Source organism: Cricetulus griseus, chromosome 2 (assembly GCF_003668045.3).
Source record: "Cricetulus griseus strain 17A/GY chromosome 2, alternate assembly CriGri-PICRH-1.0, whole genome shotgun sequence".
Taxonomy (NCBI): Eukaryota; Metazoa; Chordata; class Mammalia; order Rodentia; family Cricetidae; genus Cricetulus; species Cricetulus griseus.
In genome coordinates, this window is record NC_048595.1 from 335,582,360 (window position 1) to 335,608,969 (window position 26,610).

Genomic DNA, 26,610 nt, shown 5'->3' on the forward strand with positions numbered 1-26,610 from the left:
CCAGAGTGAAAAGTTTCCTCTTTCTGGCCATAGTGTCTCCTTTACTCAGAAGTATCAAAAATTATTGTTCTAGTATATAAATTACTATAGTTAGGGGAAATATAGATCCCTGACCAAAGTACTGGGAAATACCAAAGGATAATAAACCATACCAAATAGTAGAGTGGCATTGATGATAACAGAAAAGACTGCCCATTAAGAATTCAGCGAATTGGCTTTATCTCTGACATTTACTAACTAGATATAAAACCTGTGAAAATGGATTCTCCACCCTGGGCTTCTGCTCATCTGTGAAATGAGAGGATTGGAAACAATTATCTCCATGGTGCCCTCCAGCTCTCAATGTCTCTTTTCTACTAAATATATGTTAATCTCACTGACATGATCCAAAAGACACTTAAAATGTCTTCTGGGACATCTTTATGCACATAATTCATTAATGTGTAATACTGGCTAAGGACATCACTCAAAGAGACCACTTTTCTTAGAATAACCTGAACATTTTTATTCTATATAAATGACCTTAATTACTTATGCCAAGAATAATTTCTTAAACAAATATCATCTTTCTTGGGTGATTTTATTTCCACCAACTTTGCATTTTAGAGTTGCAACCTACTTGGTTGTGCCATTATGTATACTCAGTAATACCCAATCACATAGTTACCTGATATTTTTATCACAAAGTCAGAAATAATTAAAGTAAAATCCCCTGAGTCATAGGAATAAGTGTCAACATATAGTTACAAGGAGTGGTTTGCATATTTGCCTTTTCAAATATGTAAAATTTTAATTGGCTTTACCAAGTATCAACCACTTTGCTAGAGATTCATTTTTACAAGTACTCTAATTATTAAGCCTGCAAAGAATAGGTTGCAGGTGATTTGATGCAAAAAAAAAGGTCCCAGAGTGATTGGAAAGTTACAGGAAAAATATGGATGAGAAAAAAAGAGATCAGACACAAAGGAGCTCAAGAAATGCCTGCAGCAAAGGGCAAGAGAAAACTGGGGAAATCAGGACACTTTATATGTGAGGAGCAAAGGCGAATGAGAAATGAAATGAAAACATTAGGAAAAAGCATTTCAAAATTGGGGATAATCTAGAAACACCTTCTAGGGTTAGTATGAAGAATGTTGCTTTCAATGAATGTGATGAATTTTCCATAGCCATTTGAATTATGTTCATTATGCTCCATTTACTGTACCATGGGGGCAAAGGCAGACAAGGAAGTCTTAACTGATAGATATGCCTGCAGGATTTCAGATCCCTCTGACAGGGACATCCAAGGAACACAAAGCATATCTTCATATCTATTTTACTTACAAAGACTAATGTATTTGTAAGCACTTTTATCTCTTGTCTGTTGAACTTAGCATATTTTATATGCATCCTTGTTTATGCTTTTGCCATAAGTTGTTTCTAATTCAAGTAACCATAACCCAGGAAACTGAAATTCATTTAGCACTACTATATTTTACTCTTCAGTGCAATCTATGTGTCTAATAGTACTGTTTTATGAGATGATATAGCCGAGGTTGAAGAAGGTCAAGCTACTACTTTAAGGCATGAAATAATCAAAGGACAGATGTAAAATTTGAATTCACATTTATTTCTCCAAAGGGCAAGGTTTGCCCACAATATACTGCCTCTCCTCTTAAACATCTTAAGGGGAGCCATGCATAATAGGGTGATTTTTACTCACTAGACACACATTAGTTCCTCAAATTTTGACAGTAGACAGGTCATTTTTAAATGAACAATTTACCTTTGTACTAACAATTGACAGAATGACTGAGTCTCAACTATTTTGGAAAGAATGACTGGAAATTATGACACAAGCAATTGAGAAAGTAAAAAACTCTCCTGAGATCTTAGCCTTTGAAGGGTCCCTTACATCTCTCTCCTCTCATTGCTGCCTTTCACTCTTTTCCTCGATCTATGGCTGTCCACTTTTGCTCCTACAATTTTTGTGAAGGTGACAACTTCACAAAGCACAAATATACTTTGAAATGTTTGGACACTCTAAATGTTAAACCTTCTAGAGAATATGGACTGTAGTCTCTTGCCCACTGCATGCCTCCCTGTATCTCCCAGACACAGGCCCTACTACTTGGGAACTACTGGGTCAGACATGTAATTTAATTACTTTCTGGATCAAGGTAGGATTTGATATTTTCTTTAAGTTCTTGTCTGTCTCATTTTTCTTATATGCCAGATTTCTGAATGCATCACTCTTATTCTCAAGCTGAGCAGAATATTGAAATTGTCTAGAAATCTTTAAGAAATAATAATGTCAGTGGCAGCTGGCTTTCATTGCCTACATCACCATTATGCAACAATTAATATGTGGAAATATGAACAATGTGGCCTTCAGCACTGTAGTTCTCCCAGACATTTCTCAGGATCTTTTGTGAAGACCCAGATAAAGCCACGCATTTTGTGACTCTTGAAGTAGACAGAAGTCCAAGTCATTACACGAACATTGCCATTCCTATTATCATTGCCCAACAGCACATTAAAAATTGATAGATTTGCAAAATTTCCATAATACACACCTCTGCCCACACTTAATATTTGTATATGGTATTTTCTTCCTTGAATTTTTGATTTTCAATTTGCTTCTTTTCATCATTATTATCTCAATTTCTGTAAGACAACAAAATATTTCCAAAGCAAATGTATCCGTAAATCAAATAAGTAACAATAGGAATTTAGATCACTAAATGACCACTTTTGCTGCAGTATGCATTTTTCCTTTTTCCTTCAGATCATATGTTCATAACACAGTTTTTATTTTGTATGTTCTATTTAAGCATGAGTACTAATATACAAGCCATATGAAATTTTGTAGCTTCTGCTGTTGCTAAAAAACTACAGAGCCTTATAAACTTGCATGGCTGCTAGATTTGTGGATTTTTTTTATTCCTATGCATGCAAACATGGGTCTGTATGTCTATGTGTGTTTTTTGGTGCTTTTTCTTTGGCTCTTTGTTTTGTTCTGTTTTATTATTATCTTTTGGATGACTGTTTGTTTTCTAAAGAGAGACAAGAAGGATGTAGATTTGGATGGAAGGGAAAGTCAGAAGGATTTTGTAGGAGTTGTGAAAAGAGATACCATAGCCATAACCAGAATATACTGTATATAGAAGAAATCTATTTTCATTAAAAGAAAAATAAAAAAGAATAACAATAGAAATCAATAAAAAGAGCATAGAATTCAAATGGTTACAGAATGTCAGTGGCATCAGGAAGGAGTGTGTGTGTGTGTGTGTGTGTGTGTGTGTGTGTGTGTGTGTGTGTGTGTGTGTGTGTTTTATAGATAGTGGCATGCTTGATCCCATTTTAATAGTCTTTTCACTTTTTCAAACAATATAGGGCTAGATCAACCACAACTATTCAAACAAGACAACACAATCTACCATCTCCTGTTACTAAAAAAAGAATGAAACAAAGACACATCTGTTATTATAGGAAACACTAAGCTGCTCAAGAGAAATAATTTTTAAAAACAGTGTCAGGAAAATCTATGTAGATACTACTACTTAGAAACTTCTCTGTATTTACCTTTATATAGAACCTACTATGTATTTCTTATTATTCATTGTATTTTAAAAGTTCAGAACAATCATAAAAGAATGCGTATAAACATTCATTCTTATTTATTTATTTATTTTATTAGTTCTAGTTAGGGAACAAGCTTATTTCAAGTCCCTTCTCCCTCCCCTCACCCCCAGCCCTCCCCCCCACCCCAGTCCACCCCCAACCCCATCCACCCACCACTCCCCAGGCAGGGTAGGGCCCTCAACATTCATTCTTAACCTCACCTATGATATGTTAGAATGTACTCTGTGCTTTTAAATCATTCAAAATTAGAATGGGCTGGAACACAGTTTTTTGAAATGGTGACTTGTGTAGCCCAAACTAGCCTAGGCTGAAAATATTTGGATTGAAGATATATGCCACAAGCCATATATAGCTGGAACATTGTTTTTTAACTTGATAACTCTAAAGAAATATATTTGTTATGAAGCTGCTACTGTTTCACTTAAGGAATATTTTTCTATTTGAAGAACAAAAGCTATTAAATTTTTAAAATTCAATATATATTGAATATATAGTGTATAATGAACAATTACTTTCACTATTAAGCATTTTCTTCAAATTGCTAAGTGTACCAACTTCTCATTCTCATTTTTTAGTTATTTGATTATTAATAGAATGTTGTGTATACTTTTTCACAGTTACCAATCTGCCATTTTCAAACAACACACCACAATAATAATGACTGATGAATAAATTCTGTACATGGTGCTGACAGTTTCCAGGGATTATTTTAAAGCATGTATCTTTTAATACATGAAAGAACATTTTTAACAGTGAATGTCTGAATGCAGAGCCAGCTTCTGCAAGTGAGAGGGCAGTGTCTACCAGGGAAGAGATTACTCTTAGAAAGAACATCAGACTTGTATATTGGAATATTTTGTTGGAATATTTTCTGTTGTAATTTTCTTAGTTTTATGGAGAATGTTGATACTTAAATTTACCAACAAGGCCAACCCAATATCTTCAGGCCTGAAGGATTCAGTAACTGTAAGAGAGCCTTTGAATCCCTTAATACTTACACTCAGAGAAATTATAAATGAAGGCAATATGAATGTATATCTAAATTGTGAATGGGCTGCTTTATAACCATGCTTTTTTATGCTTGTGTTTTTACTTTGATTTTTTTTCCCATTTACTGTAGTGGAGTATAAATCAGAAAAACCACTCATGTCTTTACCCCCACTCTACTTCCCCTCCCATTCAACAAAATGGCATAACAAATTGCAGTAAGACTAAGGACCCCTCCCCCATGTATTAAGGCTGAGCAAAGTGACTAGAACAAAGAGTAGGATAGCAAAAGTTATTAAATGAGTCAGAGGCAGCCCCTGTTCCCAGTGTTAGGAGTCCCCCAAGAAGACCAAGCTACACAACTGTAACATATATACAGAGTGCTTAGGTCAGTCCCATGCAGGCTCCCTGGTTGTCTGTTCAGTCTCTGTGAGCCTTTATCAGCCCAGGTTAGTTGATTCTGTGAGTTTTCTTGCGGAGTCCTTGACCCTTCTTTCTCTCCCTCTTCTGCTGGATTTCCCGAACTCCACCTAATGTTTGGTTGTGGGTCTCTGCATCTGTTTCTATCCGTTGCTGGTTGAAGCCTCTCTAATGACAATTGGGCTAGGCATCAATCTATGAGTACAGCAAAATATAATTAGGAATCATTTCATTGATCTTTTTACCCAGTTATATTTGGTTCTAACCTATGTTTTTTTGGCTATCCAGCCTCTGGGTTCTGGCCCTCCAGGCAGAGTGAGGGGTGGGCTTACTCTCCTGGCATGAGTTTCAGGCTAGACCAGTCAATGGTTGGCTATTCCCTCAATCTCTAAGTCACCCTTGCCCCAGTACATTCCATAAGCAGGACAGACTGTAGGTCGAAGGTTATGTTACTTGGTTGGTTTCCTACTCCCTCCACTTTCACCATCAGCAGAGTTGGCCAGTTCAGGCTATATATCGTCTATTGCTAGGAGTAGTACCTGGGGCCATCCTTGTAGATTCCTGGAAGATTCCCTTGTGCCAGGTGTTTACCTGACCCCAAAAGGTTCCTCCTTTCTAGTAGTCTCTTTCAATACTTATCTCCTCCCTCTCCACAACCTGATCATGTATATTCCAGTCTGTACCCTCCTGCAGTCCGCTCACTGTTTAGCTTCTTAATAACCAGAAATTCATTTATCACAGAAGTAAAAAAAAAAAAAACTCCTCAGGTAGGAATGATTGAAGGTATATCTTGTAAATACTTTTTTGCTCCAAAGCCATTAGAAATAATAGAGGGTAGTCTGATTTGCACAAAACCTAATGTTTTATACACAAAACTATATTCATTTCTTTTTAATGGCAAGAATAAATCAGAGATTGTGAATTCAGTCACTATAAGTAAATACCAAATTGAGCTGGGCGTTGGTGGGCGCACACCTTTAATCCCAGCACTCGGAGGCAGATGCGCGCGGATCTCTGTGAAGTCGAGGCCAGCCTGGTCTCCAGAGCGAGTGCCACGATAGGCTCCAAAGCTACACAGAGAAACCCTGTTTCAAAAAACATAAATAAATAAATAAATAAATAAATAAATAAATACCAAATTAAGAATATTCCTGATAATAAACAAGATAGATTGCTTACAAATTAAAGAAAGGTTTCTTGAAAAAGAAATCAATGAATTTTATTAAATTCAATATGGGACACTTAGTACATTGCATTTTATTAAATTTAATCTATTATTACTATTTGTATCTGATATTAAGATTTGTACATGAATTCAAATATTGTAAATTGTATTTTAAATGATTGATTTGATTGAGCTAATTAGGTCAAGTGATCAGAGTGCATTACATATATATGGGTTGTCAAAAACCACAATATTTTATAAAAAATTTAAACTTTTAAATAGATTTTATTTTAAATATATTCATTGTAATAGTTAATGATAATATCCAATAAAAATGATATATTAACCTAAACGTCAGTCTACATGTTAGAATGTCCCTATCTCTGATCATCACCACTACCATCATTTTAACTGAGGCAAGGAGGCATCACATTCTTCACTTTCATCTTTCAGATGATGCCTAAAACTGTTAGATCTCATTCAGTGACTATCTGGGAACTTAATATATGCAGACACTGGAGCAGATTCAACAGTAAACATGTCAGGCCAGGACTGACCTTTCACAAAGTTTCAGGTGCCCTGAGCATACCTAAGACACTAAGTCAGCATTCCTAAATGTAAAGCAAATATGTATGTGCTGCAGAGGATCAGAAATAATGCCTAATGTGGTGATATTTGAGAAGTGAATTAATGGATACGTTGGTCATAAAGGCATGTAGTTGAAGAACTTTCTAGATGGAGGAAACAGAAAGTACTAAGGAAGAATGTCTGAGTTACATGGAAGAAACAATAATGAATGTCCACGGTGGAGGAGCAGACCATGTGCATGAGAAAACTATGTAGACTGAAACAAATTAGACTTTATCCACAAACCAACATGAAACCATTAAAGAGTTTTAAGGACCAGAGGGCAGTAAAATGACCAATTGGAAAACAGTCTCTGTCTGAATGATGAAAATTAGCTTAGAATTTCAGCAAGACACTATGCCTGTAGATAGAAAGATAGCCATGAGTTTAGTGGAGAGATAAAGTGGCCTTGACTAAAATGGTAATAAAGAAGATGCAGATAGATCAAGAATCATGGAAACTTTGGCATGTGTCATATATACCATGATAAATGAAGAAATATATAATTCAAAAAGTTGGTGTTTTAAAAGAATATTATACTCTGCATGTGGAAACAATAAATGTGGCCAGGGATATTAGCATATTGGTAAAGCACTGCCCAACATTTTCAAGGCCTTGAGTTCAATTCGAAACATCACCAAAATTTAAAAAAGAAATTGATATTTTAAAATTCAACTGAAATTTATAAAAATGTGACTTTCTTTTTTTCTTATAATGCTGAATATCTTTTATTTGCCATGCCCGTTATTTTCTGCAGTGGTCATTTTCGTTCTGTTTTATGATTTGAGCATGAAGAAACAGGGTTACACTTAACTTTGACATTTTCACTTACCAGTGTCACCCACTTTCAAATCATCACAGCTTGTTCTGGATTTCTCTTGCATTCAGCATTGCATGAAAAAAAAAGAAACAAAATAAAAACAGGGTCAATAAAGACTCCCGAAGCTAAAGCCAAATGTAAAAATCTACAGTTCATAAACATTCAAATTTCAGGAATATATTCAACCTTAGAATCATTTTTTAATTCCTTATATTACATACTTTAGGCTAATGTAAAGGAAGAATTATTTGAGATGAAATTTATTTTCAGGAATTTTAGGCAACAATTTAGAATATTGGAAATACAGAAGGATATAAGCAGCAAGGAAAGAAAGAATAGTAAAAAAGAAACACATAGAAACAATACATTAAATAAATGATAAGTCAAAGCTAGCATACATGGTCAAACTCAAATTCAGAGGCTCAGCATCCAATTCAAGTTGTTCAACCTAGGATTCTATAAATATATTATCAGTCAAGATTGAGATGTGAAATAGCTTAAAGAGTCCTCAAAAAACTTAAAAGTAGAAATTCTATGAGCTGGGGAGGTGGCTCAGATTGAGGAACTACTTGGTAGGACTGGAGGAATCCTTGGACTTGTTGGTCAACCTCTCTAGGCAAATCAAGGAATGAGAGACTTTGTCTTAAAAAATGAAAAACTGAGAGCTGTTGTGAAAGACATACAACAGTGGCTTCTGACTTTCAAATGTATGTATGAATATTGGTATGCATGCTTACACATGCATGTATGCACCCTTCTGCACAAACTGAGGTTGCATATGTTCCAAATATACACCCCTTGGTATATACCCCAATGAATCATAGACAGTTGCAGATAGAGAACCTTGCTTTTCCATGTATATCTTGACACTATTCCCAATAGTCAATTTAAGAAACACCCCAACGGTCTTCAATACATGAATGGGTAAATAAAATGTGATATATTCACAGTGGAGTTTTACTCATCCATAAAGAAGAATGAAATCATATCATTTGTAAGAAAATGGATTGAATTAAACACAATCATATTAACTGAAATAGTGACTCTCATTAAAAAAAAACAAGTATCACATTTTCTATCATCTGGAAGTTAGCTAAAGAAGAAAAATAACATGAAATTAGAAGGAGAAGACTCCTTGTATGTGTACAGGAAATGGAAGAGTGAGAAGGGGTAAGAAGAGAGGGTTGTGATGGGTTTTGATCTAAGTATGAAGGCATGGAAGTTCCCTAATAAACTCTTTACTTTGTTTTATGGTGATGTTTTATTTAAATTAGAAACAAGCTTGTTTTACATGATAATCCGAGTTCCCTCTCCCTCCCCTCCTCCCCTAAACCTTACCAACCCCAACCCCTATCTCATTCCCAGGGAGGGCGAGGCCTTCCATGAGGGATCTTCAAAGTCTGTCGTATCATTTGGAGCAGTGCCTAGGCCCTCCCTGTGTGTCTAGGCTGAGAGAGTATCCCTCTATGTGGAATAGGCTCCCAAGTCCTTTCATATACTAGGAATAAATCCCGATTCACTAACAGAGACCCCATAGATTGTCCAGGCCTCCTAGCTCACACCCACATTCAAGGGGTCTAGATCAGTCCTATGCTAGTTTCCCAGCTATCAGTCTGGGGTCCATAAGCTTCCCCCTTGTTCAGGTCAGCTGTTTCTGTGGGTTTCTCCAGCCTGGTCTTTGCTCATCACTCCTCCCTCTCTGCAACTGGATTCCAGGAGTTCGGCTCAGTGTTTAGCTGTGAGTGTCTGCTTCTGCTTCCATCAGCTACTGGATGAAGGCTCTAGGATGGTATACAAGGTAGTCATCAATCTCATCATCAGGGAATGGCACTTAAGGTAGCCTCTCCATTATTGCATTGAAAAAACAAATTATATAAGACACCAGCAAATGGAAATATCTCCCATGCTCTTGGATAGGTAGGAACAGTGTAGTAAAAAATGGCAATCTTGCCAAAAGCAATCTACAGATTCAATGCAATCCTCACAAAAATCCAAGCACAATTCTTCACAGACATTGAAAGAACAATACTCAACTTTATATGGATAAACAAAAGACCCAGGGTTGCCAAAACAACCCTGTACAATACAGGAACTTCTGGAGGCATCACCAGAAGTTGACTTCAAGCTGTATTATAGAGCTATAGTCCTGAAAACAGCTTGGTATTGGCACAAAAATAGAAGGTAGACCAATGGAATCTAATTGAAAACCCTGATATTAACCCACACACCTACAAAATCCTGATTTTTAAACAAAGAAGCTAAAGCATCTTCAACAAATGGTGCTGACCTAATTAGATGGTGGCATTTAGAAGACTGCAGATAGATCCATATCTATCACCATGCACAAAACTTAAGTGCAAATGGATCAAAAACCTCTACATAAATCCCTTTGCTTTATATAGCTAATATATGTTGGTACGATGATTACAAGCTTAATTATTTTAATAGATTCATGAAACTATATCTCACATACACTTTCTTGTGTGTTTCTTATAAAAGTTTGTTCCAGTGAAGCAACACAGGTGATGTAGGCTGCAACTGACAGGAAATTTTCTAGAGAAATTATAGTGGCTATTAAAATACAGAGATTTGGGGGAGATGGAGTGAGATAAAAAATAGAGCTAATCATTCAAATTGTAGCATTTAAATATCCAACAAACAAATATAAATATCAGTATCATCAAGAGTTCCACTTGACCTTGTAGTCAATGTTTATTTTGTTTAAAATGAAGGAAGAACTATGGGTTTTGAATTTCATCTCTGAGTACAGAACTATAATCGCCTTTTAGAAGCAACAAGTTAGGAAGTGGAAATTAAGGGGAAAATTTATAATGTTTGATCTATAATTACAGTTCTTTTAAGGAGTAAATGAAGGTAGATTATTATGTAATTTTACAGAAGGGATCAATGGAAGAATTAAACAGTATTGTCATAATTATAGAGTTTAAGGGAAGATTTCAGACATGGAAGTTGGAAAAATGCTATTTTATGGCAATAAACCAATAGACAATGCCTGATGTTGATCCATATAAGAAATAGAAACAAATATTGTGTAAAACATCTCTAAACATGAAAGAAGACTATGATAGTTGAGGATGGACTACTACAATTCATAATAATGCTCTTATTATCTGACACTAAGATTCAAAAATGTTATACAGCTACAACTAACGTAAATGTTGATAGCGATTTTTTAAATTGGTGAGCCTGTGTAAAACTTCTTGCATTTGGTTTATTTCATTCTCCGAATACCACTACATGTCTTCTTCAAAGAGTGATTTTGGTTGGCCACCCAACATGCCAGTGATATTTCCATGTATTTTGGCAAATTTTGTAATGTGTGGGAGAAACAGCCAAAGTGATCTCCTGCCTCTTACAAGTGTTATATTGTATCGAAGATGGCTGCCTAATTTCTATGCTCATCCCCACTGTCCTACACCTCCTTTCTTTGTCTGTCTAATTATTGACCATTCTCTATTTAAACTCTGGGTTCTGTTACTTATGATTTTTTTCTCCTCTTAAACATAAATAGTTATTATCCATACCTTTAACTAGAACTACTTCCCTATCTCAGATGCTTTTAAAATGCCACTTCTGCTCTTTGCCAACATTCTCCTCAGTTGACACATCATCCCTTGGTATCTTAGTCACCAATGACGTGTGTATTTCCTTCTCTGAGTGCCTGACCTACATATAAGCATGGCCATGTGCCATAAGCCACTTAAACTTAGCTTTCCAAAAACTGAATTTATTTTTCCCCTGCTTGCACTCAGATATGCTTCCTCATGTCCTAAGATAACCCAGTACTTGACACAAAGAAAGGACTTGGAAATGTAGTGTTTTTAAGCTTCTAACTACTGTGTCCTAAATGTAGACTTCTGATTCAGGAGATCTGGGTAGAGGCTACAAATCCATATTTCTAATTGCTAGTGGTGTTGCATGATGTTTTTACAATTGATCTAATACTATAGAGATAGATCATTGGGTCAGAGCATTTACTGTACTAGCATGTAGACTTGAGTTTGAATCAATAGATTTGGTATAACAATCCAGGCATATGCTCTAATCCCAGCATTGGGGAGAGAGACAGATAGATACAGAGGGCTCACTGATCAGCAAGACTACCTAAAATGAAAAGCTCTCATTCAAAGAGAGACCCTGCCTAAAGGTTGTAAGTTGGAGAGCAATAGAGGTAGAGACTGGACATCCTGGCATTCACAATAGTGTGTGTGTGCGTGCGTGTGTGTGAATTCATTCACACACGCACGCACGCACACACACACACACACACACACACACACACACACACACACACACACTGTTTTCCAGATAAATCATTTCACAATTGTTAGATAAATAATTACTGGGCAAAGTCAATTATTAAAGTAAGTAATACGCATTATAACATCAAACTTAACACAATATGAGTAAGCTACCATAAATATCAATAGAATGTTGGATCAATAAAATAACAAGAAATCATTCACTGAATAACATCTTAAGTTAATAATAATCTGAATTACAGAAAAAAAGATGTTTGAGAAGTAATGTTATTATATTCAACTAAGACATTTTTACAAAATAAAATATCTAATGCATAATGCTCGCTTTTAGCTAAGTGACAATTTTCCATTCCATAAATGGGCAAAGCAGATATTTTTCTTACACATGTAGGTCTCACATATAAGCATTGATTTTCTTCGCCAAGTAAAGAAATACTACTTTTTCATGCTGCATTTTGCATGCCTGGGATGCATTGCCATGAATAAGACACATAATGTGTCATATGTTTCAAGGTTACAGTGCCAATCTTCTGAGCAGTTGGGCACCAGTGCATTATGGAATGAAAGTAGAGGTGACTAAAGAAAGAATGAAACCTTTATTGGGGCAGCACTAATCACATATCTGGGAGAGCATACTAGTGAGTGTGAGAGTCCTCAGTCTTGGAAGCCAACCCTTTAGTTATTTTATTCCTAATGTTGGATATTTTCAGGACTCACTGGACTGCACAGCATAAGTTTTCCTGTTACTTTTGATAACTGAGGCATGTTGACTGTCTGGCTTAACTGCCAAAGGGCCATCAGTTGGGGCTAGGTTTGCATTTTCTGTAAAGAAGCTAAAATCAAGATTATCCCAACAGAATTCCAGAACCTAAGCATCGTGTCTTATATCCCACTTATCTCTTTTTTTGTCAAAGGAAATTTCCAGAAATAAAGACACATGCCTAATCTAGCTGCCTACCTACATGACCTTTCATAAGAGTCTGATAGAGAAGTCACCGAGATTGCTGTGCCCCAGCGGCATGGGAGATGATGCAGAATGAATCCCAAATCATCTGAGGAAAGCTATCAAAGCATATAAACGTTTGAATTCTCCATTGAAATTTAATTAGTATTTTCCTCAACTATTAGTCATTTATACCCAATGGCAGTGAAGAGTTGATGCATAGTATCAAAATGTTATGACATGTTGATTCAAAGGTTGGATGCAGGCATGAAGGTTTCTAGGCTTCAAACACTTCAAACAGGCTTCTTATATTTTTTTAAGTGAGAAATGGTGTAGCTATGGAATGAAGATATTTCTGTGACAAAGTGGTATTTCAGTTCAGGGTAATAGTTTATAAAAATGAATCTCTGGATAAACTATAGAAGAATTTCCTGTTGTATGTAGGAAAATACTGAAAAACTGCAGTGACTTGATACTTAAAATTTCTCAGTTAGTGACACTTACCATCAATCACCAATCACAGGTTCAGTAACTATGTACACAGAATAAAAAGAAATAGACCTTTTAGTCAGGACTACACTATCAGAAAAAGATGGAAAGCTGGCCCAACTAAGTGGGAGCACATGGACCCCAGTTGTAAAACTGGGCAATTCAAGCATTCTGACTGTGGGTGTCAGTTTGGAGGCCTGGGAAGTCTATGGGACCTCTGACAGTGGAACTAGTATTTATCTCTAGTGTACAAATGGACTTTGGGAGCCCATTCCCCATGGAGAGCTACTCTCTCAACCTAGATACATGGGAGAGGGCCTAGGCCTTTCCTCAAATGATATGACAGACATTGATGATCCCCCATAGAAGGCCTAGGGAGTGGATTGGCATGGGATGGGGGGATCAGTGGGGGGCAAAGGAGGATGGGAGGGAGAGGGAACTGGGATTGATATGTAAAATAAGATTGTTTCTAAATTAAATTTAAAAAAGGAAATAGGTCATTTGTATTTTATTTAATAGAATAATTTCAGTAACATTACCCTATTTAAAAATCTAAATTTTTATTGTATATTGATTCTATCTTCACTATAATAAAATTAATTCAGTGCTTTGAGTCATGTATGGTGGAATATGCTATTAATCTGAGCACTTGAGAGAGACAGAAGGAGGTAGATATCTGTGAGTTCGAAATAAGGCAAGTCAAATCCAGTCAGGACAGCTGTGACCCTGTCTCAATAGATAAATATAGATGGAGAGATAGAGACATAGGTAGATAAATAGATATAGATAGAAGATATAGATAGATGATAGGTAGAAAGAAGGATAGATTATATATATATATATATATATATATATATATATATATATATATCAAGGGATAGAGAATATAGATACATAGATATAATTTTCAAAGTATAGTATTTTTGAATATGTTCATTAGTGATAAGAGAATGCCTCCCAAAGTTTAATGTATATATGATCCACAGAGTAACTATTTTTAATTTTCTTCTCTTCCAACAGTGTCTTAGACAAAATATCTGTGTTGTTATGCTCCAGTTGATGAGCTGAGTAGTTGTTTTAGCAAACTTTTGTGTATGTGTTTATGCAAATATAAAAGACCCTTCAGTGAAGCCATCTCTAGGATTACAACTAATCATCAGCCTTTCCCCAAGTCATTCCCTCCCTGGGTCTTATAATCAATCAACTTTTAAAATTAGTTGCTTAAATAAAGTAGACTATCTCAGTTAGTCTCTGCCTGTAGAAATTCTATAGAACTAGTCTGCTGATATTCTCCTCCAGCCATCTTTGTCACTTAAAAATCTATGGTCTTCAAAGTGCTTTCCATTTCTTTGCCTCTAGATTGAATTGTAACTCAGGTTCAGATCTTAGCCAGAGGTTTAAGATACAACCCTCTGTGCTAGGAAAAGTTATGAGATTCCACTTTCTTTCTTTTTTTTAATTTATTTATTAGTTCTAGTTAGGGAACAAGCTTGTTTCAAGTCCCTTCTCCCTCTCCATCCCCTCACCCCCAACCCTCCTCCCCCACCCCCAGCCTACCTCCCACCCCATCCACCCACCACTCCCAAGGCAGGGTAGGGCCCTCAAAGGAGGCTCTGCAAAGTCTACCAAATCTTCCTGTGCTGGTCCTGGGCCCTTCCCCATGTGTCCAGGGCCAGAGTGTAACCCTTCACGTGGGATGGGCTCTCAAAGTCTCTTCTTGCACCAGGGAAAAACACTAATCCACGACCAGAGGCTCCCTGGAGTGCAGATTCCACTTTCAAAGGAAGAGCTGAGAATGTAGAGTTCTTGTAGAACTCGACTAGTAAAGCATAGTGCCCACCCCACCAATTTTTATTCTGGCCCCAGAAAACTGTTTCAGAGCTACAGTTCTAAAGTCACCCTGAGCTCCTGTCATGCCCTTTCTCCACATCTCATTCTTCTCAGGATTTGGTCACCCACATAAAGTGCTTTCTACAGTATGACACCCATAAGTACATTAGACCTTGATGCTCTACTTCCTGCCTCATCAAGGATTTCCTCTTTTTGTTACAGAGTACTCAAGTGTTATTGAATATGGTGCAGCAACATATAGGATGATTTCTACCATGGTCTAATGTTGTTTTCTATTTTTTCTTTGTTTATAGTATAAGCAAGTGGAACAATACATGTCATTCCATAAATTACCAGCTGATATGCGTCAGAAGATACATGACTACTATGAACACCGATACCAAGGCAAGATCTTTGATGAGGAAAATATCCTCAATGAACTTAATGATCCTCTGAGAGAGGTAAGATTTACTGTCCTTGATCTTTGTGACATATTGTCATCATTTATTTCTATCCTTCTATACAGTCCTTTAGTCTTTCTTGTAACTTACTCAAAAGAATAATCAGAACTACATGTTAATCAACTGTTGCCTTTATTCATCTTTTTGTTTCTTGCCCGAGACATCTATTCCCAAAGGAATATCAGAGAGTCATTCCTTTATGACTCTTATTCCATTTGATGTATTCTTGGCTGTTGTAAGTACATGCTGCAGCTTTGTTGTCCCCATGTTCCCAGTATTCCATTATAAATTTAGGTTTTAATTTTTGACAGTTTTCCCTGCTTTCATACATTTTCTCTGCTCATCCTTGGCACCCTGGTCAGGAGATAGTAGCCTGCTTCCAGTAACTCAACTCTTGGTGTCTCAGGAAGATATGTTGCAACACCAACAGTGCACTCTTTGCCATGCACTCTCTTCTCACGCTTCTCCAAACCCTCCCCTCTGCTACCAGTCACTTCACACCTAAACCCAAACTGAAATCACTTTATTCCTTCTTCCAGCAATGCTTTGCTCTCCACTCTCTTATCACCAAATCTCTTATAAATTTGCTGTGCAATGGTTACATCACTTCGTATTTACCACAATGCATAGCCCCGGACAGTTATCAAAGCCCTATTAGTAATGAAGCTTCCTCTGCACTGTTGAGAGTGCTTTGTTACATCGATAACTTTATACTGAAGCATTGGGGTTTCATTCCCTGTCTCTGAACTTTTTTTTCTTTCATTTATCTTAGAACACATTTTTAGTGTAGGCATTTTAATTCAAATTCTTCTCATAAACTTCATTTTTCTTAAAACCTTTATGATGTCCCCTGGCACCATGTAAGTTATGTAATGAAGTCATTATCCTCCATCTGTAAAACACTCAACTCTTGAAACCTTTCTGAAATGTTTAGTTATTCTTTCAGGTCACTTTGGATGTAAAAATTGAGTTTCGATTTTAGATCTTTTTTTTTTCAACTCCTGCTCTGCACATCCTATCTCTGATTGACATTCCTAATGTGTCTCATGTGCATGCCTTCCACACTGCCCCACTGCCACCTCCTGAAATTTTCACTTGTTAGTTTTCTCTAGGCTTGAGTCTACCTTCTCTTTATTACTCTTAACACAAAAGAGACTGACTAATCTCTTGTAGACATGAGCTATCATTTCTCTGCTCAGAAAAGAATTGGTTGTGACGTTATGAATCCAGTCTTTTTGCACTCCAATTCCAACTGCCTCTACTGTTTTCATTTCTGGTACCACTTTCCAAAGTGATCTGCAGCCAAGGTGGACAATTTGCTGTCTTGCAATAACAACACAATAATAATTTCTTACTCTACATGGCGTATTTTCCAGAAATGACTCTCATCTTTTGAGATTCTAGTTCAAGCAATATTTTATCACTTCCTTTTTTGATACAAGACTGAATCTAGTATTTCTTTTTCATGAACCCAAGAGTACTTTGTAGTCTATGTGTACTACTTTTCTATTGTTTTTATTTTTTTTGTCCTCATTTGCCTTGAAATTTCTTTAACCACAAGGTTCCTTTGGTTTATATGTTAGGTTTTTTCTTTCTTAAAATTCTTCACACATTTAACATAAATTACGTAACACAGACATTTGCACCTCAAATTTTCTCTTTTATAGCTGTCTCTAAACTGAGCTGTCACATCATTTAAAACTTATTTGTATTGTGAAAAGTTATAAAATGTGTGAAAAGTTCTAAAAATAAAAGAAATATCAGATATTATATTGTTATAACTTGTTTTTTCTTCTTCTCAATATTGTTAGAATGTATAACTCCTTGGGTTTTATAGAATGTAACTCAAATATATTTTTTTTTACAATTTAAGAAAAATATTTCATTTATTGTATTTCCTAAACTGTCAATTGTCCTTGTTTGCTGGAATGCATTGTTTTTGCTTCTTTTCATATTCAAATGTCAAGACAATTGAATGAGTTTAAGGTTTTCTTTTTTCTTTTTTTTTATTAGTTCAAATTAGGAACAAGCTTGTTTCACATATCAATCCCTTCTCCCTCTCCCTCCCCTCACCCCTGCCCCTCCCCACCCCCACCCCATCCACCCTCCACTCCCCAGGCAAGGTAGGGCCCTCAATGGGGGCTCCCTGAAGTCTACCACATCATCCTGGTCTGGGCCTAGGCCCTTCCCCATGTGTCAAGGCCAAGAGTGCATCCCTTCACATGGAATGGGCTCTCAAAATCCCTTCTTACACCAGGGGAAAATACTAATCTGCTACCAGGGGCTCCATAGAGTGCAGAGCCTGAATGAGGGCTCTAGGATGGTTTAAAAAGTAGTCATCATTATCATAGGAGAAGGAAGTTTAGGTTATCCTCTCCACCATTGCCTGGATTGTCAGTTTGTGTTATCCTTGTAGGTCTCTGGAAATCTCCCTAGTGCCAGATCTCTCCTCAGACCTATAGTGGCTCCCTCTAATATGTTATATCTCATCCTGCTCTCCTCTATTCTTCCCCCAACTCAATATTTCTACTCCTCTATTTCCTCCTCTCCTCTCCTGTTCTTCTCCTCTCATTCTGGCATCTCCCTCTCCCCTACACTCATGCTCCCAATTAGCTCAGGGGTTCCTAAGGGTCTCAGGAAATTCCTTCCAGGTCAGGAGAGATGCATTGACACTCCAAGAAACAGTGACAGAGAAAAGAAAAAGTTAAGAGGTAGGCTGCAACTCAGACCTTATTACACAAAGGCCAGAGAAAGTTAGAAGCACAGTGTAAGATTTCATAAAACACTGCAAAAGGCTAATAGAATAAGTATAAAATGTACTTTTGCCCTGTGTGTCACAGTCCATTGTCACTCAATGTGTTGTAAAATGGTGAGATTTTCTGTATACAATTCTCTGTCTGCTCTTCTCTCTCTTGTCACATCATGATTTGTATTGAACTTCAGTGGGCAAGAATACAATATTCACTTTTATCTGGGTCACCACCAACTTCCCATTGGGTTACTTCTTACAATCAATTTATCAACAGGTTGTCACCATTTTTAAAAATCCGTTGAAATGCTGTGTTTTCAAGTTCTTGGCATCGTTTGCCTCAAGATTTAAGTGCAATAACAACCTTTTCTTGGGCTTTTCATTGGCAGTTCAAATGTTACTTGTAATCGAACTGCGATGTTGAATTTCACAGAACCCAAGACTGATAACGCCACACTTTTTTAGAACTTGAACATGAATTGCATCCCCTGAAGGTAGTACAACCTCCTTAACATGTCAAAGGAGACTATGGCAATGGTCCTCAACATTCCTAATGCTATGACCCTTTAGTACAGTTCCTCATGCTGTGCTGACCCCATCCATAAATTCACCTTGTAATTTTGCTAGTTATGAGTCACAATGTAAATATATGGTGTGCAGGATATCTGGCATTGGAACTCCAAAGGGGTTGTGACCCATAGGTTAAGAACCATTACTTTATGGGGTGATTTCATCTCTATATTTTTATGGTAATTTTTGCCTTTAAGAAATTGCCAAATATTTCCTCTTAAAAAGTTCTGATTGCCTCTTCCTTTTTTAAATACTTTTTTCTCCTCTAATCTTTTCTATTCATCTTAGTTTTGCTTCCATTGTTTATTCTTATCAGACATTCCATTCTTCATAAATTTTATCGTGATTAATTTGTCTCTGTATAGTGATTATCATTTGTGATTTTACTGTCTCCTTCATGACTACAAGCCTTTGAGAACAGAACCTGTGTCATAATTACATTTGTATATCTAATGATATGTATGTACCAATAACCCATAAAATGTTTACTGAGTGGATGATTTTTATCATAATTGTTGACGAAAACTGGATTCAGAATCATGGCTACTTGATAAAATTAGAGCTCCTGGCAATGGAAGCATTTGCCATCTCTATAAAAAGGAAACATTTTGTTTCTCTGACACTAGAATAAAATTATTAAACAAAATTCTGTACGTAATATTGTAATGAGTATTTTAAGGGTAAGTGAAAGAAATTGTCTGTTGGAACTTGTTTTAAATGCCAAATGATATAAGTTGTCCCAGTCCACTGTGGGCAGTCATATCCATATTCAAGTAACTCCTTAGCATGAGCCTACAAGCAGCATTTCTTCTTCAAGTTCCTGCTAAATTTCCCTGTCCCCATGTCACTGTTGGTCAGAGTATTTTCTCATAACAACAGAAATCATACTAGAACAATAACATAAGTCATTACTGAAATGAAATTTGAGTTACAAAAATCCAAACACATTTTGCAGAAATGTTCAATCATAGCAGAAATTAGGTGATTTATCTTTGCTGTATGTTAGAGAATACTCGATGAAACCTTTAACAAATAATTGGCTCATGTATATTGTTCAGGTCTTGATAGTAATGTTGATTCATCAAAGAATCCTTCCCTGGGCAGTTCATGCAGGTTATCTACTCTGAAACTATTCTCCATCACATATGCTATGTGTATGTGGTTTGCCTTGCTTTCTGTTAATGTTTACTTGTGTGTTTTCTGTTGTGTCACACAATGAGCTTTAGAAAAAGGAACTTTTCTTTCTTGACTTCTGCACCACCCCAATTCTACTTAATACTTATATTAGTTATTAGATAAATAAGTACAAATAAGCATTGATCATATAACTGGCAACTCTGCTCAAAGAATTAATGCTTATCAGTGGAGCTGGAGAATTTTGTCTCAAAAACATGGCACTTAGAGGAGTAGGAATAACAGTTCTTAACATGGCAAGCTTCATTCTTACAGTTTAGTATCATTGTACATTTGGCTATGGTCAATATACTTTCCCTAACTATTTGCGAAAACATGCTGCTATTTTCATACTCACTTGTAATTGTGCTTGCAGTATGTGTACCATATGCCAGTTAGTTCGGCTTTATATGCAGCCATTTATATTTTAACTTTCTATGTTCTATGGGTTAGTTGTTTAGCAAGGAGTTAAGGGATAGGGGTAAGGAGTGACTGTCAATGGAGCACCTTCTGAAAGGTATTTGAATATTCTTTGTGCTCACTATAATTCAGTAGTGTTCATGAATATATGAAAGATATATCACTCTTCCACCAAATTTAGATGCCAGTGACTGATGGTTTGAGTGTTGATTACCATGACAGCATGATGTTGTGGATGAGATTACTCTCCTTATTAAAAAGATCTCATAAACTTCTTGTTCATTCTGTCATATGGGCACATTCTTAAAAGATGTCTGTGTATAGGCAAGAGTACCCTAACCAAACACAAACTACTGGTCCTTTAATCTTGGACTTGTCACACATACATAAATTTATACTGTTTTTAAGCCAGGAAGTCTGTGATGCTTCTGTCCACAGCTGTCTAAATGAACTACTATAATCACCATGCATATCTGCACAGAAAATGCTCAATGAATCATCAAGCAATTGTTGCTGATTGGCCCATCCAAATCCAGGTAGTGACATATCCAGGACTCGGGAGATTCAGAGGATGAGGTTCTTGTTCGTTCAGCACTGGCTAAGGCTCAGAACCTGAACAATGAGCTCTATCAAAATCTTCCTTATTGTGGGAATGAAGCAATTGCAATTTTGTCTCAAAAGCTCCCTTCCTTTCACTTTGAGCTAACATAATGTGGTTCAAAGTAAAGGGACAAGTACAATTTTCTAAGGAAAATTCCTTAAGATGGTACCCAGAAAATTAGTATCTTAAATCAGGAAAGTTATACTGTGTTGTCTTCACCATTTCTCCTGCCTATAATCTTGGTACTTTGTGGCTGTGTCTAGTCTTTAAAATAATATGCTTGCTGACTTGGGCATCTGTGACCCTTAGGCCTCCCACAGCCTCACGGATGTCCAGACATATGCTAGTGTTCTTTGTTTCAGAGAGTCTTAATCCTTTGGTGGCATATGTAAGTATATGTACTCTTCTCTCTCTGTAAGAAATAGTGCATGAACACAAGTTTCTGATCAGCAAATTAGGACCATATTGTCACACCACTAGCCATCACTAACTAAGTGGGTGGTCTCAAAGTATTTCTTAATTAATTTGCCATTTTTCCTCATTTTGACGTGTGAAAGGTGGTATTAGCTACTCCATAAGGTGTTGTTAAAACTAAGAAGATAAAATATGTAAAAGATCAGGAAGGTAACCAGTACATAGCAAACATGTTATATATATAAAAAAGTGCTAAATAGTCATATAACTCAGTGCGGACTAGCCTATCATTGTAGCCTTAATGGCTTTTATAGTTCAGTGAAAGATGTATTTGAAAAAATTCAAGTATACTTACTACATGTAAAGTACTGAAAGGACAATACAAAGTATTAGGACATGAGACACTGAACTAGGCCTTAATTGTGTGTCCCATTTCTTTTGGAAGTTATTCAAACAATCTGCTAATAGCTCTCTGAAGGTAATGCCCCAAGCATCAAATCTTGACATTGAAGTATTAAGATCATAGGACTAATATGTGCTTTAGTAAATGCCAGTGGTATATTTAAAAATAAAAATTAACTAGAAATATTCAGTGAACTCTGCATTCTGCTGCTGATTGCTTATTGGAATGCGTATGAAGAAGGTCTATTTTTAGCATGGCTGGTCTTACATGGATTCCATTGGAACAGAATAGCAAATCTCACAGTCAAGAAAGGGGTTAATGCCCTTCTAAGTCAGTCTCCAAAGTTCAGAACTGAGCTATTTTTAAACAATGAAGTGTGAGGAGCTGAGGGCTGAAAATAGGTGCAGATCATGTGCCCCGGGAGAATTTAAAACGTCAGTATATTTCATTCTCATAAAACATGAAATGGGCTGAGAGTATTATTCTGGCCTCTGACCTTCAGTTTATAAGGTGGGTTTGTTATTCAAGAAGGCAAAATTCATGTGAACTTAGTGTAATTTTGAACACTTTAAAAAGTCTATACTTGAGTATTTAAAAGTGCTTTTAAATAACCTTTTGTTAAAATTCACCAAGTGGGCTAGGTGTATTGCAGTTTAAAGCTATGCCTGCCTCCCAAAGTTATCATATACTTATGTAACAGGCATAAGTAACAAAGGATGTGACAAAAGAATAGGTATGTTATCTCATAGTGGCTATAATCCCAAATGATGTTAACAAAGAACTTCTTGCTGTTGTTAATCATAGTTTTGTTTCTGTTTGTGTTTTCACCATGGATCTCTATGACCTATCAAAGACATAGAAAACACTTGCATTTTTGTTGTTGTTGTTTTTAATGTGTACAAGATATTGACCTAGACATGACTGGAAAGACAAATTAAGAGATGCAATATTCAGTCTCAAAGGAAGTGCTTCCTATATACTCGAAGAGACAAAAATACAGAACAAGAATGAAAAGAACAAGAAGTAAAAGCAAGAAACCATTAAGAGAAAGCCTGGAGATGCAGGAAATCACCCATAGTTAATTGCTAGAGTGAGGCTACATAGACAAAAATAGCTGACAAGAATAAGTTTGTTCGCCAAGGCCAGGAGTTCACAGGAAAGGTCTCGATGGAAAAGGTTTTCTCAAAATGTGGAAGCAAATGTGGAATGTGACTAGAGAAAGAGGGTAGACAATGGGGATCAGGCAAAGAAAACTTGGTAAACAAAGGAGGGGGCTCTGCTAACTCATGTTTCTATTTAGTTTTTCCTTGGTCCAATGAAGAAGGAAACAAATTGAAGAATAAAGAACTTTTCATTCAACAATCATTTAAGCTACAATAATTTTGTAAACACAAATAAAATATGAAGTTTTTAAAAATTGCTATAATTTTTTCCTGTTGAAGAAAGACATACCCTTCATCATAACTAAAATAGTGATGAAAATTATGTCACATGGTCTTCAAACAAAATGACTACACAGTAGAACTCACACTAAAATAATGACGATGATGGAAGACCAAACTTAAGAGTATCCCTAACAAGTCAGTGTAGTCAGCAGTAGCTAGTAACATAATTAAGCTAGAAGGAAAACTGAACCCTGAGAAGAATACATTTAAAAGACATTACATTAATTTAGTGTGTATCTTTGTGTGACTGGGGGCAGGGTCTGTATGTAGAAACCAGATATCAAGTTGTAGGAATTTCTCTTTCCATCTTGTGCATCCCAAAGGTTGAATTCAGGCCACAATTCTCAACAAAAAGTGCCTTTGTTCACTGAGCCATGTCACTGGCCGAGAAGCAAATATTTTGTGTCAAGGGTCTACACTGAGCTAAATGTAATTCCTTTGCTTTCTTTTAAATTGCAACTACTAATTGAGATTACCTTTGGTATTTTTTAGCTTACACAAAATATATTTGTATTTTTTAAAACAACACCCCAAATATATCCATGGACTACAAAGCTGCTTCTTGTTAAATCAGGAAAGTGGTTAAGGATTCTCCTGTTGTTCTTAGCTTTTGAAGATTGCATTAGCATCTATGAAGCAAGACAAAGACATCTGTTCAACTATGTTCATAGCAGCATTATTTGTAATAGCCAGAACTTAGAAGCAACCTAGACGCCCCTCAACTGAAGAATGGATAGTGAAAATGTGGTACATTTACACAATGGAGTACTACTCAGTGGGAAAAAAATGGAATCTTGAAATTCACAGGCAAATGGATGGAAATGGAAGAAACCATTCTGAGTGAGGTAAAGCAGTCACAAAAAGACAAACATGGTATGTACTCACTCATATATGGATTTTAAACAAAGGCTACACTTTTCTTACTTTTAGTTAGCTTGGGAGTTCAGAAATAGAGTGAGCAAATACAGCAACTTGAATTATTACAATGAGATAAAGACCCAGTTAAACATTATCCACATTGCTACTACCAGTCTGTCTATTTCCAAGACTGAAAATTAATTATTTGCCAAATTTTAAGTTTCTAATCTGTATAATAGTTAAACCCATAGTGACATACAGTAGAATTGTGTTTGTCAAGGTTAGCAGAAAGGAACTTGGAAAAGTTTATGTTTTAAATGGTTATAGATAGAGTTTTAATTAATATGGAAATATTTCAGGTACAAGTACTGGAGACAATTAAAAATTTAATTTATAGTTGTAAAACTCCATACTTCTCAGTGATTAAATCTATAAATATTATGCTATGCATACCCACCAGGTTTTAAACACGTCCCCATAAATATGACTTCCATTCCACATGTCTGATGCTCATCTCAGAGCCATTGTCATCATGTGCACCTTTTTCCAGAATGCCAAACGTTTCACACAGACTAAACCAAAAAGAAAGATTCTTCATCTGCATGGAGTTGGATCTATTTGGAGTTCATTTCTCCCCAGACTGGAAACCTCACAAGGTCGCAAAGCAGGCAGACTTTTCCATGGCTGTTCAGATTCATTATCACTGTGTTGCTTGTAAGCCCCCACGCAAGGAACAGTGATGCAGACCTGCAGAAAGGTGCAGACCTGCAGAAAGGGCAACTGCATTCTTGTCAAGCTTGCACAAACATTACCTTCTGTGTTTTGTAGGCTTCCATGACAAGATGTAAAATGCTAGATGTCTTAATAAGCACTAGAGGCATTTACACACAGTCTGGAAGCCAAGCAGTCAAGACTGAAACACTAGCAGGTTTCGTTTGAGGATAGTCTCATAAAGATATCATTATTTTGATTTTACCTTAACTATGTCAAATTATAAATGTTATTTCTCTTAATGCATTTGTAAGTGCTAGTGTATAAATTTTGGAGGACCACTACTCCTTTTATAACATTGAACAATACATACAACATTTACAAAATCCTAACTAATGTAAACGATATGTCAGTGTTTGACTCATAAATTGAAGACTGTTAATCTAGTGATTATAGTATAGCTAGGTTTTAAATCAGGTGCTACTGGAACATATTAGAGTCCATAATATTTATAAACAATTGCCATCTAATTTTCCTTTTTGCTTGTTGAATTTTGAACATATAATATAACTACCACAAAATGCAACACTAGTTATTATGAGGAATAGCAGTGAGGACCACACTGTAATGTGGGAAATTGCCCATAAACACTGAGCCATACTGCCAGAATCCAGTTGTAGAGAGGGAGGAGGGATGAGCAAAGGAGGCAAGACAGTGCTGGAGAAACCCGCAGAAACAGCTGACCTGACCTAGTGAGAGCACTGGGACCCCAGTCTTAAAACTGAAGAACCAGCCAGCACTGGACAGAACCAAGTCCTCTGAATGTGGGTGCCAGCTGGGAGGCCTCTGCAGTCTATGGGACCTCCCAGTGGAGGTCTCTCCACCTCCTAGTGGAGCCAGTGTTTATCCCTAGAGCACAAATGACTTTGGAAGCCCATTCCCTATGGAGGGATACTATTGCAGCCCAGATACAGGGAAGAAGGTCTAGGCCTTCCCCCAAATGATGTGACAGACTTTGATGATGCCCTGTGGAAGGCTTCATTATCCTTGGGGAGTTAGTGGGGGATGGGTTGGGGAGTGTGGGATGATGGGAGGGCGAGGGAATGGGGGTATTTATATGTAAAATAAGATTGTTTCTAACATAAAATAATAAAAAGTATACAACAACGGAATCAAATAGACAATGTGCAATATGACTGCAGGTATGTCGAGGCAAACAGACTTTCTTTTTTTCAGAAACTAAAATAAAGCTAACTTGCTAGTAAAAATATGTAACTGGCTAGCCTCAATGCAATGGAAAATTAATAAAATTAAAGTTGGGAAACTGAATATACCCATTAGTCACTCCTGTTCTGCCTAACAGTTTTAATTCCAATAAATACTGAAGATAAATATTTCTTTCCCCTGTAGTTCATTGCATAATATTTGACACTCAAATTATTTATCACTTGTAATAAAAACTTTTTTGAAAGGCAAAAGAGAATGCTCCAATTAGAGAAAGAGCCTGTTACTGTTGCATTTTAGAGACCTAAAAATCTCAGGAAGTTTGAGAGAAGTCATAGCTTGTTTCTAACTTGTCATTCAATGTCTAGATACTCTTTTAAAACATTTCTAAAG

At 36.4% G+C, this 26,610-nt stretch overlaps 1 protein-coding gene across 1 annotated transcript in view; it reads left to right on the plus strand.

The window, feature by feature from the left end:
- The window catches only part of Hcn1 (hyperpolarization activated cyclic nucleotide gated potassium channel 1), a 372,838-nt gene that overhangs the window by 292,971 nt on the left and 53,257 nt on the right, over positions 1-26,610 (plus strand). The window contains exon 5 of the mRNA XM_027401418.2: positions 15,503-15,649. Within this exon, the coding sequence (XP_027257219.2) occupies positions 15,503-15,649 (147 nt within the window). The remainder of the gene's footprint in view (positions 1-15,502; positions 15,650-26,610) is intronic.